This window comes from Hippopotamus amphibius, chromosome 8 (genome assembly GCF_030028045.1).
Source record: "Hippopotamus amphibius kiboko isolate mHipAmp2 chromosome 8, mHipAmp2.hap2, whole genome shotgun sequence".
Classification (NCBI taxonomy): Eukaryota; Metazoa; Chordata; class Mammalia; order Artiodactyla; family Hippopotamidae; genus Hippopotamus; species Hippopotamus amphibius.
The window spans coordinates 130,371,742-130,392,991 of NC_080193.1; the positions used below are offsets into that span (position 1 = coordinate 130,371,742).

The 21,250-nt window shown below is 38.7% G+C and overlaps 1 protein-coding gene across 5 annotated transcripts in view; it reads right to left on the reverse strand.

The window, feature by feature from the left end:
- Positions 1-21,250, reverse strand: part of ERICH2 (glutamate rich 2) — a 41,272-nt gene that overhangs the window by 8,860 nt on the left and 11,162 nt on the right. For 2 of the 5 annotated variants that reach the window (XR_009055180.1, XR_009055181.1), the window contains exons 5-9: positions 18,189-18,373; positions 14,616-14,673; positions 8,167-8,238; positions 7,376-7,527; positions 6,101-6,226 (exon numbers count right to left, since the gene is read on the reverse strand). Coding sequence is in view for 3 of the 5 variants with exons in the window: in XM_057746580.1 (XP_057602563.1) it covers positions 7,406-7,527; positions 8,167-8,238; positions 14,616-14,673; positions 18,189-18,373 (437 nt within the window). In the remaining 2 variants the exon portion in view is untranslated. Of the gene's footprint in view, positions 1-5,540; positions 6,227-7,328; positions 7,528-8,166; positions 8,239-14,615; positions 14,674-18,188; positions 18,374-21,250 lie in introns of those variants that run through there. The other 3 variants (XM_057746581.1, XM_057746579.1, XM_057746580.1) reach the window with 2 other exon arrangements.

Below are 21,250 nucleotides of genomic sequence, written 5' to 3' on the forward strand. Positions count from 1 at the left end.
ACACACAGAGGTAACTATGTAGAGGTGAGGATATGTTAATTCGCTTGATTGTGGTGGTCATTTCACAAGGTATATACATATCAAGTTGTACACCTTAAATATATATAAAAATGTAATTTTTATGTCAATGACATTTCAAAGCTGTTACACACAAACAAACTAGTAGCAAGTGGGATGGGAGTAGCATGATTACCTTAGACTTATCATCTAGGTTGAAAAGGCTGGAGGGGGAATCAACCAGTGTCTGCTCCTGGTTCAAAAGGGTGCATTTTGAACAAGGCTATGCAAGCCCACCTCATCTCCCAGTGCTTCACTTCACAAGCCTCTCCAACTTCTGCACATCTCCCTGCCTCAACCCCGCATTATAACATATCCCATGACAGCTGGGTAGTTTATTAGGAAAGCCAACCAGAGAGACCTTTGTCCTCCATAGTCTGGCCTTGGAGACCACATCTTACTTGCCTCTTGTGAATTCTCAATACCTCACAATATAGGACACTTGCCCAGAACCCCAAAACATTTCCAGTGGATCCAGGCTTTCCTTCACATCTGGCACCATGAGCTCTGGTCAAGTGCTCCCCAGCCCCACCCCCACTTGTCCAACATCAATATTCTGGGCAAATATGAAAATTACATATACCTTACATGTAATTAACCAAGGGTATAGTTAAAGGGAAAAAACAGACTTCAACCAAAGGGAATGTAGGTTATCACCTTACTTAATATACAGTAACTCTTGAACATCATGGGAGTTAGGGGTGCAGACTCTCTGTGCAGTCAAAAATCTGAGTATATCTTACAGTTGGCCCTTAGTATCTGTGGTTTGGCAACTGTGAATTCAACCGAGGATCGTGTGGTACTGTAGTTTTTACTACTGAAAAAAGTTCACATATAGTAGACCCACACAGTTCAAATCCATGTTGTTCAAGGGTCAACTATATAAGGAAATGAAGGGTAATCAAAGGCTATATGAAGAGAACAAAGGAAAGGCAATTCTGAGTCCACATTTGGACTGCTGGGGCAGTGGTCCAGCTGGAACCAACTGCCACACAGTAAGGTTATGTTATGTACATTCTCTAAGGTATTAGATGGTCTTTACTTCATAGATTATTCCTCTTTCTTCAATCTGTTCCTCTCTATTGGAATCTTAGGGAGGAAAGCAGAGTGAAGGGTAGGGCATTAGAATAAAGTGATCTGGATTTGGAATACCTCACGTTCTTCCTTTCCAACCAGGGCCCTGAGAATGGCTCTGAAAGAAGCATGGTGAGAAGGAAAAGGGCCGTTCTGCCAACACCAAGGCAGCGACCAGAGAATACACCATCTCCATCCACAAGCACATCCATGGAGTGGGTTTTGAGAAGCACACCCCTTGGGCACTCACAGAGATTTGGAAATTTGCCATGAAGGAGATGGGAATTCCAGATATGCTCACTGATGCCAGGCTCAACAAAGCTGTCTGGGCTGGAGGAATAAGGAGTGTCCCATACTGTATCCATGTGTGACTGTCCAGAAAATGTAATGAGGATGAAGATTCACCAGACTCTACACACTGGTTACCTATGTACCTATCACCACTTGCAAAAGTTCACATTCAGTCAATATGGATGAGAACTGACCACTGATTGACAAATAAAGTTTTATAAAACCACCAAAAGCAAATGACCTAGATTTGAATCTGCCAATTCCCAGGTTTATGATCTTTGGAACATTACTCTCAATCTCTCCTAGGTCTCAATTTCTTCACCTGTAAATGGCGATAATAACATCTATCCTACGCAGGTGTTATGAAGACTAAAAATATTAACATATGGAATTAACACATGGTACAGTGCCTACACATAGTAGGCTACCAGTACATATAATTATCATCCTTCCTACTAAACACGCTCATCTTAAATCTTTAAAAAATACTACTCCTTTTACCTTATGTCCTTCACAACACAATCTCTTTTTCTTTCCTTCAATGTCAAACTCCTATTTTTTCTTTTCCTCACCCCCAACACACTCAGACTCACTGATATATGGCTCCCCTCCCTCCCCCAGTCAACTGATACCGCTCTCCCTAATGTCACCAACCAGCTCTTTGTTGCTATCCAAGCACTCTTTAGTTCTTATCTTACTTGTCCTCTCTATAACTTTTGGCAAAGTATATCTTCCCAGATCTTGAAACTCTCTCCTGGATTTCTGTAGCGTACTCAAACGCCAGTTACGATGCTTTTGGCAGCAGGTAAAAGAAGCCTCAATCCAAACTGGTTTAAACAATAAAAAAGTTTATCACACTTAACAGTAAGCGCAAGTAGAGGGCTGGCTCTAGAGTAACTGATTCCATGGTTGCACATCACCAGGAATCTAGGTTCCTTCTGCTTTACCATCCATAACATCATCCTAAGATTAGTTCTTCTCAGGACTACAAAGTGGCTGCCAGCAGTAAGTGGGGCAGCATGCTTCCTGGTTCCCAATCAGAGGAATGGAGGAAACTTTCCTCCCAACCATGAAATACAGTCCTTGATCTGATAGGGCCAGTGCAGGCCACATGTCCACCTTTGGAAAAGTTAACAGTCACCAGAGAAATGCCATGCACTGATTGGCTCAGGGTATCTTTCCTGAGTCCCATAGCTACGTGTGGGGGAGTGAGTATCTGAACAGAATCAGAGATCTGTTAGCAAAGAAGCAGGGAGGGATGATGCTGAGCAGGCGGCCAATGGTATCTACTACATTCAGTTTCTTGATTTTCCTCTTGGCTGTTCTTCTCAGTTTCTCCTTTGTGCATTTTTTTCCCCTGGACTACCACTTGAATGTTATTTATCATTTAAGATAATTCTATTTTCAGTCCTCTTTTACTCAGACTACACTCTCTGTGGGCTACCAATGCCTTATCTTTGATTACTATCTTTAATCAATGAGATATCTCTGTTGTGTGTTATATCATTGAGTCTAAGCTCCTAATGACTCCTAAATAAGGTGTATATCTTCAGCCGAAGTGTCTCTTCCAAGCTCCACATGTGAATTCCAAAAAAACCCAAACACACAATACTTCCTACGGCCAGCAGAATAATCCCCCCTCCACACCCAAAGATGTCTATGTCCTAATCCCCAGAACCCATAAATATATTAGGTTACATGGCAAGGGACAATTAGGGCTACAGATGGAATTAAGGTTGCTAATCAGCTGACATTAAGATAGGGAAGATTATCCTGGACTCTCCAGATGGACCCAAAGTAATTACAAGCCTCTAAGGTAGAAGAGGGAGGAAGGGTGTTAAGAATTTAGCTAAACTATTTCATAGTATTGCTGCCTTGGCATTTATTTTGTGTGGCTAAGTGGCCTATAGGGGCCTAGGTTCTCCCTCAAGTGCATGCCCAGATAACAGCCCATGTACTAGATAATAGCCCACAGATTCACAAGTGTAAATTCCTGATGTGACTTTCCCAATGTCCCCTGGTGATAAAGTCTCTCCTGCTTCCCAGCTCTTTCCCCTGTGCACCCCTTAGATAAGACCTCCACAGAGGTAACCAAAACTCTTCTCTTTTTGGTTTGAATCCACCAACCTGGCTTTAGCCTAGGAACCCCAAAAGCACTCGACCTGTAGACCCTAAATAAGACATGAACCCAGGGTCCTGTTGCCCACTCTCTGCCTGCACCTTGACACCCACCCTCCCCAAGTGGCCGCTCTGAAGTGTGCCATATACCTCCTCTAGGACCTGTGAGTAGTAAACTTCTCTATTTCACTTTCCCTTGTGGTCTACTTAACAAATGCTAATGTAACAAAAATCACGACATGGGAGAGAGAGCTGGAGAGATAGCAATGTGAGAAGGTCTCAGTCCGACAGTACTGGTTTTGAACGTGGAAGAATGGGGCCGAGCCAGGGAATGAAGGCAGGCTCTAGAAGCTGGAAAAGCCAAGGAAACATTCCCTCCTAGAGCCTCCAGAAAAAATGGAGTCTTGCTGATACCTTGATTTTTGCCAAGTGAGACCCATCTTGGATTTCTGACCTCTAGAACTGTAAGATAATCAATCTGTACGGTTTTAAGCCACTAAGTTGCTGTAATTTGTTACAGCATAGTAAACAATATACTTCCTATGTTCAGCTTGTTTAAGTGAACCACCGTCTTCTCCAGCAAATCTGCTTTTCTTTCTGTGTTCCTTTTTTAGGGGATAGCACCACCATCATGCACCCTAGTTACCCAACTGGGTGTCATCCTTGACCTCTACCTCTCCCCCACATTTAGTTCATCACCAATTTCTGTCTGTTCTTTCTGCCTCTAAAATAACATCTCCATCCCACTGCATCTCTGCTACTACCTCTTTCAGGCTACAGTTTTGAATTGCTAGAATTATGCAACAGTGGAGTGTTGTATTCCACTCCAGTCTGTTACCTATACTTTCATTTACTTTTTTAAAAAACAGAGATCCATAGGAAGGAACACATTTCACATCAAGATCTAGGACATACACACACGAACACTCTGAACCAAAAGTTTCACAAAACCATAATTCCTATATACTCTTTTTCAGTGTGTGCTATTTTCTATCCTATGTATTTAATTTTAAAAAGCCCAGCTATTTGTGACTCACTATAGTGATTTCATAAATGACCAATTGATCATGACCTGTAGTTTGAGAACACATTTTTCTACCTGGCTACTAGAATGCTCTTTCTAAAATATAATCATTATTTTCCTTAAAATCCCTCAATGGCCTCCCACTACTTTAAGGATAAAGTTCAAACTTCAATGTTGCTTGTAATACCCTCCGTTTCCCAGCCCCTTTATCACCACAGCTTCAACTGTCTCAGCTCTAACTGGTTCATTTTCATGTTGCAATCCAACCATACCTATTTGCTTTCTGGACTCAGAATGTATCTACTGATACAACACTCTTCCCCACATCTCTCCTTGTAGCTAACTCCCCCTCATTCTACCTTCTCAGCTTAGACTCCACTTCTCTCTGAACGCTTTCCCTGGACACCTGGCCCGGGTTAGGTGCCCCTCCTGTGTCCTCCCTGAGCACCCTGGACCTCCTCAATGGCAGTGTCTTATCATTCTGCATTTCAACTGCGCCAGTGCTCTTTAAGAGCAGGGACCGGGCTTTGTTCCCCACGGTATACATAGTAGGCCTTCAGGAAATACTGATTGAATAAATAAGTGAAACTATTTTGGTGGGTTTTCCCATCTTAAGTCCATTGAATGGACTTTCTCGTACATTTGTAAGTTGTTGAATATTTGGATTCTTTCCCACCCTGTAACGTTCTGAAGAGGGCACAGGTCTGGAACTGAACTGTCTTCATAGATACCACTTCTTGGCTGATTCATTACACAGTTTCTACAGTTTAGCTATGTGTGAAGCAACACAGAACACTGGGTTCAAGATTCACTTGATCTCTCACACTGAAACGTAACCTAGCATCTTGCAGTCCTAATTTCCTCGTCTGAATTCCAGTACCCCAGTTAACATCCACCCTTGGATATGCCCAGCATCCCAAAGTCAATTTGTGGAACTGAAGGGGATAATAGAATAGCATGCTCTTAGGAGTGAGAAGCCAGTGTGTTTAGTAATATAAAATACTTATATAAAACAATATAAAAATACTTTGCACACGATGTTTAGCTATTAGATTATTATATTTAGCTACCACATACAGACATGCATGCCTATATCAGGTTATGCCAACACCCTAAACTGCACTGATTAAGAAGTGCAAGTTGGATGAATAATATGGTTAAAGGGTATATATCCATAAATACAGATTATCCTGCATGATCAAACTTTGCAAACTCTTAGATTTAGCTATAATATGGCCTACGATATCATGGCTTTTTATTCAGAGAGTTTCTTCCTCAGAACTTTCCTGTTCCTTTAAAAAAAAACTAAAGTTTCACTAGTGTAACTAATTTAGTCTGCAATTAGTTATGAACTTCTTATGGGGAGGGTTTCCAAAATCAGGTAAGTGACATCAGATTGACATACGATGGTTTTCCTCTGGTGGGGAGGAATAACAAACAACCCACAAGTGAAAAGAGAAAGGGGTTCTCATGGTCTCTGTCAGCCAGCCCTGCAGAGCTATGCGACTGTTTATGTAACTAGATGATTATACATACCTGTCTTCACTTCTTTCAGACACTCCTATAAAGTGATGTAGCAGAATCTCTTCCTCTGAATGTTAGCACACTACAAAATGCCCAAAGTATGAATAATGCTTCAAGGATTCTGGATATGACATGATACTGTGTGGACATAAGAATAAAAATTCAAACTGTCTAACCCCAAACCAGATTGGCACACTCAAAACAAATTATTTAGAAATATTTTTCTCATTTTTACATCAGTTACCTTACAACCTAATTTGAAGGTGGCAGAAATTCATCAAGGAATACAGAATCAGCAAAATAATGTAGATTGATACATAAATAGTGTAATGAAGTCTTATAAATGTTTTATGAAAGAATATAAACATTGTCAATTTTCACTTCATTCATTCACTTGATATACACATTCCATTATTTTCCAGGCACTTATCCAGTGGCTAGGCATATAATGGCGAAAAAGACAAAGTCCTGCTTATGGAGGTTACATTTTCTGACAAGAAGGGAGAAGATAAAAAGAACAAATAAATTGGGGGAGGGATAAATTGGGAGCTGTGGATTGACATATATACACACTATTATATTTAAAATAGATAACCAACAAGGACCTACTGTACAGCACAGAGAACTCAACTCAATATTCTGTAGTAACCTAAATGGGAAAAGAATTTGAAAAAGAATAGATACATGTATATGCAAAACTGAATCATTTTGCTGTACATCTGAAACTAACACAACATTGTAAATCAACTCTACTCCAATATAAAGTAAGATAAAATAAATAAAGCCTTAAAAAAAGAACAAATAATTAAACAAGAGTTTCAGATACTGATACATGCTATAAAGAACGTGAAACAGATGATATAAAAGTACCTGAAGTGGTGGACATGGGAGGGGCTAAGAGTATGGATTCTGGAGCCATCATGTCCGTATACAAATCCAGGCTCTACCAATCAACAGATATATGATGCTGGGCAAACGACCCACCCTCTCTGTTCTTCAGTTTTCTCATCTGTCGAATGGGGATAATAGTAGTGCTAACCTCATGGCTTTGTTGGACTCAACAAATTAATGTATGTAGAACAGCACCTGGCAACATAGTTAGTGCTATGTAAAGTGTTTTCAATGACTACTTCCCTCCCTAAGTAGCCCACATTGAGCTAAAATCTAAATATTAAGAATGAGCTCAAATTAATATGCATAAATTAAAAGAACTCTGTACCAAATAAAGAACAGACTGAAATGCAGCTTTCCTCGTTATATTTCCATAGTATACTGTAATGAACATACACGAAGATTAAACTATAGCAGCAACTGTCATCACCCATCTTCACATTCATCAGAGCTTTCTTCACTTGGGTCCTCAGTGCTCTCCCCTTCACTCTCACTGCTACTGTCGTCTTCACTCTCCCCATCATCTTCCTCAAGATTTTGAGCTTTCTCTGTCACAGAAAGGAAGAGACTTGCTTAAAATGTTTCTTAATATTTCTACCCTGAAAAATAAAAATTCTCCTTTTTTCCCTCCACCAAGAAATATATATTTTTGGAATGTGAGAACTGAACTGAACTTTGCTAACTGTATGTAGGGTCAAAGCAGTAGTACAAAGAACAACATACTCTTACTGGCATAAAGATGTTTATGGATTTGAAATAAATTTAAAACATTGGTCTATAAAAATATTTTTTTACTACTGTCAATTCTTACTTAAATAGAATAAGAGTAAAGTGAGATTCAGGGTAATTTAGAGGGTACTGGCTTTGCTTGGAACTGCGGGATAATCCCTTTAGTGCCTGGGGTAATGAGCAGGTTCTGTTCCCACTGAGGACTCTGTCAGTGCCCAATACCTTGTGCCCAGGGAGCCTGCTGTGCTTGGGCAGTTCCACCCCACAGAGGAAAGGGAATCATCTTGACCATCCACAGAGGATAAGCCGGTTTCATGAAACCATCCAAGACAAACATGTAGCCTTTTCTTAACCATTTCCTGAGGACGTACTTTGCCAGTCCCCTGGGATAATGGATTTTTAAATAGTGACTGCTCATAGTTCTATGAGAAAGAAGGAATTTCAATTTTTAAATTTACCCATCAGCAGCATTTCTTCAATAAGTGAGAAAAACTCCTTGGCCTCAGGATTTTCTGGTTCATAGATTAGGACTGAAAATGGACAACAGAATGTGTGTCAGTAACGTTCAAAGTGTTTCAGCAAACAGCCTCTTCAGAATGAGATTGAGGCTGTCAATCAGAGTAAGTGAAAATGCACAAAGCGAAAACACCAACAATTATACCACGGGTACATCTAAGCACAAATAGAGAAAACGGTCTACTTATCTTACGTGCTTTGCAAAGGAAATAATCCTCATTACATTTTCTACCTCCTGTCCAAAGAATGCAATCTCCATCACCATGAGGCATCCCTCATAGGCCTGTAGCCAAAGTGTTTCTTGACTATAATCATTCCCCAAACAAGGTACAAATCCTGCAGAACGTGGAGACTTTCCTAAACCTCAGTCATTGTCTACTTAATAGCACTCTCACCTCTTCATCAGACCCATTGTTTTTAAGTGCTATTTATTCCTTTTTGCTGATCCTTTATGTAAATATGTTATCTTTCCTTTGGACCATATCAAGAGATTTTTTTAGGCCTGTTGGTATGCTATCAATGTCCTAGAGGACGGAAAGATTTACACCTTTTGTTTCAGAGTTTTCTAGACTGGTTTAGTTATTTTTTCAGATCTTGCTCTACAGATCTCTCTGCCTTCCTCTTCCTACCTGCCTTGAGGCATAGTCACAATTCTGCATCATGCATTTAATGCTGAGATTCCTGTGTAATATCTTGATGGCCCCCAGGGGGCACTGAAACATCAAGTGTGGTATTCTCCTGGCTAAGAATGAGAGAGAATTGTGGATGGTTCAGCTAGGCCCCAATGGCTCAGAGGACCTCACCCCATATGGCTTTCATCCTGACACACCAAACCAGTGTCTTTATTTCCTAATCCACTAACGATGTACCATCAATCTGGGTTAGCACGGGTGTGCGCCTGCTCAGGACCTGCTTTTAAAGGATTCTATGGGTATTTACACATCTCTCAAGGCTTCTAATAAAAATGACTTTTTATATATTTTAACTTGGACTGAAACACGCTTATCATTAGCAGTCTAAATCTTTCTCTGAAGTTAAGCCTCTTTTTAGAGCAGAGTTTCTCCAACTTGCTCCTTGAGATACTAGTTTCTTAAGATGTTAATACATATTTGGGAGACTAGGTTAAATGAAGCTAATCAGTTAAAGCTTACAGTAAGGAGCAACTGCAGGATTTTACACAGCCAGTAACATGCTCAGAACGATCCTGGATCTTACGGAGAGGAGAACGTGGTTTCCCCAATTTATTATTCCCATGGAATCCTTTTTGGTGGAACACATTAAGAAATCTTGAACTAATATTCTTTGGAACACAGCTTAGAAAATTTCATGTTGGAGTTAGGATTATTCCATGGGAGTGGAGTATGGGATCAGCTATTCTCAAGGTTTAACAAAAACTGCTGTCGACTGTCAATTTTCAGAGTGAGGGAAAGGTATCTGCTTTGAAACTTAGCCCTGCAATATCCATCCTACGTGATAAATAAAAAACTCTTTTCACTCTTTGTTAGTAGGGTCAGTACGGTTTGTAAAAAGGCAAGAGAAGCCCTTAGCACACGCAGTTGATGTTCTGGGAGTTGTTTCCCAACCGGGGCCCATAAGTGGAGGCCAGTAAGGATCCTGAAGAAAGACTGTCAGATGAGAATCCTGGTGCTGCCACTGTCTAGCTGGGTCACCTTGGGAAAAGTATTTAATGTCTCTGTACCTCAGTTTCCTTATCTATAATAATACTATTGACCACATCAGGATGTTCTGATGGACCAAGGAAATAATACAAATAAAGTACTTAGTTTAGTCCTTGGTACATGGTTAAGTGCTGAATAAATGTTGATTATTAGTTTTCCTGGAGTGGCTCTGGGACTGGAGAAGGCTTGGTTCCCTCCTATGTGTGCAGTGGATGCTTTCTTCTGGCTGAAAGTTTGGGGTGGGGGTGGGGGGAGGTTTCTGTGGTCCACGGGGCTCTAAGGCCCTCAGACAGGAGGCTATTCTAGGGTAGACAGAATGCTGGGTCTTGCTCACTGCTGCACAGCCCTAAGAGAGTACTTGACAAAGCTCAAAACATTAAAAAAATGGAATTAAAAAAAATGGAATAAATGAATACAGACAACTGAGTAGGGAGCAGTCCTTTTATGCCTCGATAAAATTATACTCTAGGCTAATAAGAAAGGATGATTTACTTTACTCAAAAAGAAATAGAAAACTTTATAGGAACTATCTTTACTGAAGATACGTCTGTATTTGTGTTAGATGCATAACAATGAGAATCATTTTGGTTGACAGGCCATTATTCTTAGACATTTACAATTATTATAATTGACTAAGTAGGCTTAAATGTTATGGTTTGTAGAATCTTGGCTGCCTGTGAGCAGAAGTGTTGGCGCCCTGAGATGACTGCAGGTAAAGAGACCAAGAAATGGGAAGACTGACAGAAAATCTCACAGTCAATCATGAGACGAACTAATAAAAGTACTTGGGACTCTTGACTTTCAGCCTCATTTAAAAACCACTTTTCCAAGCCTTTGCCATCAAATTTTTTAGAAGGTGGGATAAAAAGAAAAGAACCCATTTGCACCTGGGATGCAGGGAAGCCCTGCAGCCAGTGAAGATACAAATGACTATCCTGTGACTGGACGGCAAGAAGACACACCCGGGACCAGAGACTTTATTCAAGAGAATGAATTCGGAAAACATTTATGAAGGGGCAGAGATGCATTATTTCATATAAATTAGTTACCTTAGATACAAATGAAAACTATATTAGTCAACTTATAGGAGCCATTTCAATCTGATTCATAAAAGCCTCTCTTTTCCAAGTCTCTGCCTGCTTGACCAGAAATCTAAGCTTATTAGTCAAATGAGGAAATGTAAATACAGCAAGAAATCATAGGCTCTCAAGCCAGACCTGGGATCTAATCCTAGCTTTACCACTGGGTAGCTGTGGGACTTTGGGTGAATTTGTTCTCCTTGCTAGCCTCCCTTTCCTCATCTGTAAAATGGGGTTAATCATATCTGCCTCACGAACTTTCTGCAAGAATTAAACAATGTATTCAAGAATGTTCCCACAGTAGGTGCTCAAAACACACATACATAAATACATAAAAATGTAAATACATAATCTATATTTACATGTATACATTTATAAATATATAAATATATAAATATATATAGAGAGAAAGGTGGAGTGTTGCACAGAAGAGCTAGAAGATGGGGAGAAAAAGAGACAAAATAATATCTATGCTGCAGAGAACAGACCTGTGGTAGCCAAGTGGGAGGGGAGTTGAGGGAGGGGATAGGTTAGAAGTTTGGGTTTAGTAGATGCAAACTATTATACATAGAGTGGATAAACAACAAGATTCTACTGTACAGCACAGGGAACTATATTCAATATCCAGTGATAAACCATAATATAAAAGAATATGAAAAAGAATGTATATATATGTATAATTGAATCACTCTGCTGTACAGTAGAAATTAACATTGTAAATCAACTATACTTCAATAAAATAAATTTTAGAAAAAAAGTATCTATGCTGTAAGAATTTACATATAACATTTTGGGGTTAATGCTAGATGAAAAAAATTTGTTTTGTCTGTTGCTCTGAACACAGAGAGGGACTGTGGGCAGCCCTCAGCCAAGTGTTCCTATTGGCATCAAAGAACTAGCACTTCCTTCTCCCTGAGACACAGTCTGTCTACACCTGTCCCTTCTTCTTTGAACTTGCCTGGCTTTGCAAAACCTGGACTTCCCGAATTTCACATCCTTAGCTGGCAATCTGTGTTAGGGGTAGCCGATCTTACTTTGCACATCCCTGCTCTCTAGCCCCATTCTCTGGGCCTTTTTGCCCACATTTCCCGTCAGCCTCTTCTTCCTCTTGGGAGCAGTTCTTCCCCACCTGGCTCCCTGGATCACGGTGCCTGTTTTAGGGCCCTCCATAGCTCTTTTCCTAGAGTTTAATCCTCAGTTTTAGAGGCACCACTATTTGTCATGGACAGAAAAGAGTAAATAGTATTACTGGATGAGCCAGCAAGGGTGCAAACCACACCAAACCACGTCTGATGTCAACCCCAAAAGGGTTTAGAGCATGTGTGCTCTGACTTCTGCTTTCTCTCCAGCTCTCAGCATAATGTCTGGTACAGAGTTAACGCGCAATATGTGTTGGCTGGAAGGAAGGAAGGGAGTGAGTTTTTAAAGGAATATAACCCCACTAAGATAGATCAGTTTGAACGTTTTCATCCCCATAGACCTGGCACTTAATGCATGTGCACTGGTATGAGTCAGGTCCATAAGCATTTTATTGAGCACCTGCTGTTTACAGTGCAGGGCTAACAGCCAAAACTCACTGACAGATGTGGTGATATCAGTGTCTATATTTTCTAAGCTTTAGCCAGTGGCTTTTCTAAAATGAGTGATAAATATGTAAATATAATATATGAATTTTCCTACAACTAGGCTCCACAAGAAAAACTCTTAGAGAATTGGGAGCTAGAGCTACAGAATCACTCCCTTCTGCACCAGCCATGCAAGGAAGGCAGTTGTGGGAAAAGGAGGCTTGGCTTCCAGTTCTGGCTGTGTCACCTGCTCCCTGAGCAGGGCTGCACAAGCTGCTTAACCTCCCCCTGCTTCAGTTTCACTATTTATAAAAACAGAGGATTGGATATGATTCTCTCTCTAAGGATTCCTTCTGGTTGGAAATTCTACATTTGTGGGCCACCACAATAGTTTTGATCAAAATATTTTATTTGATGGCTCTAAAGGTCAAAAGTGCTTGAAAGGATTAAACAAGGCAAATTATTTTGGATATAAATATTTGGATAGGTAGTATTAAGGCATTCAAGAAATCCATTTTAAAAATTAGCTGATGATTTAAGAAATACTGCATCCATAGTGCGGACTCTGTGAGGTAAGGGAGAGTAGACCCTAAACTACATTTTCACTAAAGGATTTTAACCATAAGACAGGTCTACAATAGTTAATATTTAAAGTCCTATTATTAATAAAGTTTAATTGCAGAGTTGCCATTTTCTCCTTTAAAATCACTAAGACTAATGAAGTGAGAGAAAAAGATGGGCAAAATAGTTGAAAAGATTATGGATTTTGATAGAGAGCTGGAATCTTTCAAAATCATTAGATGGACTTTCTAAAACTGGAAAATATAATCCTTGAAATTAAGAATTCACTAGATAGTTTTAACAGCAGATTGGACACAGCAAAAGATAGGATAAATTAACTCAAAAACAGGTCAATAGAAAACATCCAAACTGAAGTATAGAAATAAAAAGAAATGGAAAAAACAGAGCTGAGTATAAGATACATGTGGGACACCATGAAAAAGAGTCTAATTTATGTGTAATTGAAGACCCAGGAAGAGAAGAGAGAGAGAATGTGACAGAAGCGATCTTTCAAAGTTAATGGTCAAGAAATCCTCGAAGTTGATGAAAACATCAACCCACAGAGTTAAATTCAGCAAACCTCCCAAACCTCTCTTTGCTTACATACAAATAAAACGACCACCATTTTGAACATCAAGTCAAACGACTAAAACCCAAAGATAGAAAAGTAAGGTAGTTCCTATCATTCCTCTACTCAAAATGTGTCCAGCGGTTTCCCACCTCACTCAGAAAAAAAGCCAAAGTCCTTAAGCTGTGAAAAGGTGCTATGCAATCTGCACAACCACTGACCTGTAAGTTCTCTGACCTCAACTCCTATCACACTTCCCCTGGCTTATTCTGCGCCGGTTACACTGCCTTCCTTGCTTTTCCTGGTCAGGCTCATTCACATCTCAGCACATTTGCTATTAGTCATGTCATTTGGAGGAAGTTTGTTCCAGATGACATTTCCTCAGTTTCTTCAAGTGTTTGCTCTAGTCTTCCAGTGAGGCCTTCCTGGACCATCCTACTTAAAACTGCTTTGCCTCCCCTCAGTACTTTCTACTCTTTCTTCCTTGCTTTATTTTTCTCCATAGCAACTACCATCTATGACACCCTAGTTATAGATAAGTTTGTTTTCTATCTGACACCAGACATAAATGTGGGATTGTTATCTGTCCAGTGCCTGGCACACATAGGTACTCAAATATTTGTGGAATAATTGCATGTTAAATAAGGCTTGCTGTACTACACAACACTTCAAAACTAAAGGTATAATGTTACTAACCTATTATCATGAAGCTAAGGATTTTGACTTATTTTCAAATGGTGTAATTAGTCTCTATCAGTTTATCCCACTCAAAGTTACTCCAGAAGTCTAAATTAGTCCTTATACCAAATTTTATTATCAAGGGCTGAGACACTATGAGGGAATTCACTAGATGTATGATAATCAAACCATCTTACATACTATGGAATGTATTTGGAAACAAAGAGAAGATTGGAAAAAGGAAACATATTTTGTACTTACTCATCTGACATAATTTTTTTGCCAACTGGTAGTCTTGGCCCATTTCTGCTCTCAGGAACTGGAAAACATTAAGAAATTCTTCAGCTATGTCATTTCACAAAGAATTTAAATGTCAATTATAAATTTTCTAGAAAAGATTCCATTAATGATTAACTATTGTGCTTTTAATTTTTACAAGTTTTTCCAGGAGTGAGTGTGTAATCAATCTGTTAATGAAGAACATTTAAGGACTTCTAATGGCAGGGCCACACAGAATAAGTATGATACCTCTGCTTTGCCGCAGCCACACTGGACATGTACTACTGAACGAGAATTCATAGGTTGAGAATTCATAGGTTGATTCAACGGGCAGAGACAATGAAGACTTTAATCCCTTTAATATCCCTTTGGTGCAGATACAGCTTTTATTTGTGAACTTAGTCCATAATTACATGACAATACTTAGTTAAAAATGTAGATTTACAATTACATATATCCAGTATTTTCTAGTATTGCTCTTATACCATCTAGTTTTGCTTTTACTATTTTTACAGTATTTTTGTTATAAAGTAATACATATTTTTTATGTAGGAAATTTTTTTTTCTGGCTGCGTTGGGTCTTCATTGCTGTGCACAGGCTTTCTCTAGTTGTGGTAAGCAGGGGTGCTACTCTTCATTGCAGTGCATGGGCTTCTCATTGCCGTGGCTTCTCTTGTTGTGGAGCACGGGCTCTAGGTGCACAGGCTTCAGTAGCTGTGGCTCGCGGGCTCTAGAGCACAGGCTCAGCAGTTGTGGCGCATGGGCTTAGTTGTTCTGCAGCATGTAGGATCTTCCTGGACCAGGGATAGAACCTGTGTCCCCTGCATTGGCAGGCGGATTCTTAATCACTGCACCACCAGGGAAGTCCCATATGTAGGAAATTTAAATGCTAAATAAACATATTCTATCCCCAATTAAATAGTATCTGTATTTTTGCCACCCAGAGATGTTTTATTTTTAACATCTCCATGAACACTGTTTTAGTATTTTTTTCCATAAATGAACACATATATATTTACAAAAACTAGGATTATTCAGTAAGTTTTAAAAAATACACCACATATTATGATCATTTTCTCCCAACAGAACTAAATATTTTTATATATTTTTTACTTACTTAGGCTCTACAATTTACTAAACTAATCTTCTATCAGTAGTTATTTAGACAGCTTCCATTAAAAACATAACCCTACACTTGGATGATTGTTCTTGCTTGTGTGTGACATATTCTGAACCTTTTACAGGTACACTAGGTTTACTATGCAAAAGACAGGGACATGAAGTAATATGAAACTGTCTTTGTCTGGTATTGTCTGCATATGAGTATTAAGAAACTGAGGCTGGAGAAAGAATCACTAGAATGAGCAGATGGAATACTCACTGGACCTCACACAGGGCTGAGAAGCCAGAGTGGAAGGTCCTCTTAATACACAGAGCATTGGGAAGAGTCCCTATAAGGGTATTGCCTTAGTAGTGTCCCTACACTATAAGGTTGCCTTGGATCCTCCCAACAAAGTTAAAAAGCAAAACTCAAAAAGAAAAATCTATTTCCAGTAACTCAACTGTCCCAGATCAAAGTCCAACAACATTTAAAGGAAAACCACAAAAGTTTGTATCTAAGAACGTAAAATTTACAACATCTAGGATTTGGTAAAAAAATTACCAGGCATGCAAAAATGCAGGAAAATATGACCTATAAGCACAAATTTAATCAACAGAAACTGACCTAGAAGTGACAGAGATGACAGCACAGCAGACAAACATGTTAAAATAGCTATTATAAATATATGCCATACACTCAAAAGTAGAGAAAATGTGAACATGATGTGGAGAGAAATGATAGTTACAAAGATATTTAAAGAAAGCTTCTAGAGATGATAAATAGGATATCTAGAATGAATATCTATGTACTTATACACAGAGAGGGGATAGAGAAGGAGAGAAGGAGGGAGATGGACTTAACAGCAGATTACAAATGCAGAGGAAAGATCATGAACTTGAACACAGGGCATGAGAAATTTCTAAAATAAAATACATAGAAAAGAACAGTAAAAAAGAGAACATCAGTGACTTTTGGGACAATATTGAGTTGTCTAACATATGAAAATTGTAGCCCAGATGAAGAGAGGGAGGGCAGAGATCAGAAAAAATACTTGAAGACTTATTAACTGAACATTTTCCAAACCTGGTGAATGCTACAAACTCATAGGTCCAAGAATTTCAATGAACAGAAGAAATGTGCCACCTCAAGGCATATCATAATCAAATTGCCAAAAATAATACAGATGAAAAAAATTTGAAAGATGGTAAAAAAGACATAAACATGTAAATAAAAATAAGAATAACATCAGACATCTTGTCCAATGCTATGAAAAATGTGAGACAATGGTGCAATCTTTCAAAGTAATGAAAAAAACCTGGCCTCCCTAGAATCTCCAGCTATCAAATCCTTTAAAAATGAGGGTGAAATTAAGAGTTTTTCAAACAAACAAAAGCTGAGAGAATTCATTTCCAGCAGAATTGCATTATAAGAAATAGTAAGGGAAGCTTTTCAGGTAAAAGGAAAATAATATCAGGTGGAAATTTGGGTCTACACAAAACTATGAAGAACACCAGAAATGTGTTAAAAAAAAAAAAAAGATATTTTCCAATTTGGAAAAACTCTTTAAAAGATAACTGACCATCTAAAACAAAAAGTACATATGTTATAAGCCCCACAATACATTGTTCAAGTAAAACATGTGACAACAATAATACAAAGGATGAGAAGGGGGAAATGAAAATGTACTGTTATGAAGTTCTTATGATATACATGAAGTTGTGTAATATTAATTAAAGGTAGACTGTGATACCACAAGTGAGGTAAAACTGTTTTGGTCTCCATAGAATTATCAGTAAATGTTTACGCACAGTTTTCCCATGTGACGTTTCAGGCTTCAGTGCCTCTGCCAATGCTCTTTCCTATGCCAGGAACACCTTCTTGATTTGCTTACCAGATGAATTCCTACATGTCCCTCTTCCTTTAAGTTTCTAAGATTCCATCCATGTCTCTTCCTCTAAAAATCCTTCCTTTACCCCCTGCTTCTCCTACTTCTTTTGTCAGTCACTTAATCCTCCCTGTTTCTAAAGAACTTTACAAACACCTCTATTAGCACATTTTTCATTTTATTATAAATTGCATTACATACATAATATACGTCTATTAGTTCTCAAGGGTAAGGACATGTCTTTCTTATTTATCTCTAAATATCCCAAGTAACTGGCATGGTACCCAGCAAGTAGGAAGCTTTTCTTAAAGCAGTCCTTGAAGAGTTTTATGCCGAAACTTCTCTCATTCCTGCTTCTGCCTTTAGCAGAATACTCTGAGTCACTTCCAGAATCTTCTCTCACCTCTACTCTGGTGAAAGTAGTAAGAAAGATGAGTAACCAGGTAAGCATCTGTGTGTGGGCAAGGATATTTTAACTATTTTTTTTTTTAATCTGCAAGGCTATATACTATTCAGCTATTTCAATATTTTTAAGTTTCTTGAGTTATAACATACAAGTAAAACTTACCTCTGTCATTAACTCTAATGGGGCATGAGTATGCTTATTAGGGGTGCTGTCTTCCTCATCACCCTCATCGTTGGTATCATCCTCACCATCATCGTCTGTTGATTCAGACAACTTATCAATATCCTCAGGGCAATATTCACTACTTTTCTCCTGCTCTGCAATAATTACATTTTTGCTCATTTCACCTAAAACAGAATACATATAATCAATAAATATTGAAATGTATTCAAAAGTTTATAATGGTCACTCCTAAATTATAATGTAGCAAGGTGTACATGTTTACTATATGTCCTCCTGTTCTGGATTTTTTTTCATGACTAAACAGCACTGCAATAAACGTACCTGATTTCCATTTCCTAAAAAGGTATTGGATTGGCCAAAAAGTTCATTTGGGTTTTTGCAGAAACTGCTATGGAAAAACCCAAACAAACTTTCTGGCCAACACAATAATAAAACTGATAAGTGAAACAGGAAAAAACCCAAACCAATAACAATGAGCTGATGTTAGGGTTAATTGTTTGGTGCTTGAAATTGTAAAAAATGGAAAACAGTTTTGTTTATAAAGAATATAATAATTTCAAGAAAAAAGAAATCAATGCTATTCTATCCACAGCAACACATTTCTTAAGTTGTTCTTCTAGGAATGTAAATGCAAAATAAAAAGCTTAGAAAGTAAAAGTAAGGCTATAAAGGTTGAAAAGTAATTCTTCTTAGGCAGGTAGTCACTGCTTTGATACTTGAGAATAAAGTTTTCTCTCTGTACACACACACACACACAAATTAGGAAGAGATACATGTGAAGTGTTCTAGATATAACCAGAAGTTACATAACATTATTAACGATTTTTCTTAATGTCGAGTCACAGTACCTATGACCAAACATAGATGACTGAAAAATAAAAAATAAGCACTGCTCTGACTACCCATTCAGTGCCTGGCACAGTGCTGAGCCCCAGGAACTCAAAAATGAACAGTCACTGACCTCAGGGTACTCACTCACACTCTAATGGGGGAGGCAGAAACATAGTGGACAATTATAAAACAGTATGGCAGTACAGTGATAAAGGTGTGTGCCAGGTACATGGGAGAGCAAAGGAGAGCCCCATCCTGGTCTGAGTGGGTCAGTTTTGTCAAGGAGAGGGGACAACATGAACCAGTGCAAAAAGAATGTGTTTGGAGCTACTTATGGGTCAAAGTTGAGGCTGAAATGGTGACAGATGTGGCCAGAGGGGTACAAGCTGGATAATGGAGTCTTGTGGGCCAGGACCCTTGGGGTTAGAACTTTATCCTAAGAATGAAGGGGCTACTCATGAAAGATTTAAGTAGGGAAACAAGTATAACCAATTCTGAATTTTTGAAGGAACACCTGAATACCAGGGTAGAAAGTATATTTGAGCGCAGACCACCACCACCACCACCACCACCACCACCACCACCACCAAAAAAGCAGGGAGAGAGGTGGTTAGAGGCCTCTTTGAAAAGTCCAGGTAAAAGAGATGGGCACTGTTAAAATAGTGATGGAGAGGAGGAGATATGTTAGAGAAAATATTTAAGAGGTAAAATCTCCATGGTACAAGCTATTGAAACATTTTCCAAATTTCAGTAATTCATACACTATCTTCATCCATTCTGCCATATAAGAGCATCCCCTATACTATTCACTTAATATTTTTTTGAATCTACTTTTTTTAACTTAGAAATTTTGCCAGATCATAAATATTATCATCTATAAAACTGATATAGGTATTAATAAAAGATATAATAATTATAGTAAATATTATATGCCATTACTCTTCTGAATACTACATATATTAACTCATTTAATTATCTCAACATCTCAATGAGTTGTGTACTATTTTTATCCCATTCATAGATGAAACTGAGAGACAGGTTAAATAACTTGCCCAACTTCACACCACTAAATTAAGATAGGTCTGGGAATCAGTTTGGCTCCAGAGTCCATATTCTTAACCATGTTTTATATTATTTTTTCTAATACGCATTAAAATATACAACTATTAAGGTAATTTAAAAAAAAGTTTACCCTGTGTTTCCTAAAATTATCTCTTTGGGAAACACTATTGAGCTTGCCAACTCTTTTGGCTCTACAGATGAAGGTCAGTTTCAACCTGAACTTCTGCTACATCATCCTCTTCTTGTAAGATTTTGAGTGCCTAGGACACCTTGTGAGATGTCTTCTTTGATGGGAGTGTAGCTATGAGCTACTCTAAATAACACAGAAACACTAGTGTTAGAAGAAAATGAGGAAATCCAGGAAATGTTGAGAGAAGACAATGGGAAGAAAAAGCAGGACAGAAAAAGAAAAAGTTGGGGAAACTCCTCACTCTAAGCAAAAGGTGCTATCCTCAAAAGGGATACCAAGTCCTTCCACGAGTGGGATGTCTGCGCTATTCCGGCCATCTACCTGTTTCCTTTACAGTCTCCGTCGGCTCACAACCACTCTAATCTTCCAGTAAGTACCCAGCCTATTCACTGACTCACCCACTGGTGTCATCAGGGATGGTCACAATAGGGAATTAAGAACTTTATGTGATGTCACAGGAGCTCATTCAATTCACAAACACTGAGTATCATGAGAGAGGTTCTCTGATTCCTAGGTCTAAGGTAGTCCTCCCTCCCCCAGGTGCTGTTTATTTACATTATAGCACCCATCCCAACCCATCTTTGTCTTATTTGTTTGTGTTTGTTTATTACTATTATTTAATAGTTAGCTATCTATGTGAACTTCATAAGGGCAGGGGCCTTGCCTATTTGCTAACTATTATATCCACAGCTTCTGAACAAGTGCCTGGCACTCAGTAAACCGTTGTTGAATGAATGGAACTTGTTAATGCTTTCACAGGTATTTCAATTCATTCTAAAATTTAGCCATTATCACTTTATGTAATGTATACCCATGGACACCACCTGGCTGCATATCAGAATCATACAGTACATGAGTTTGAAAAATAACTGATTCCCATGACCTGCCCCAGACCTACGAGTTGTCAACATCCCAAAGGTCCTAGAGGAGGGCTGAATTAGAAGCTACAGTTACTCAA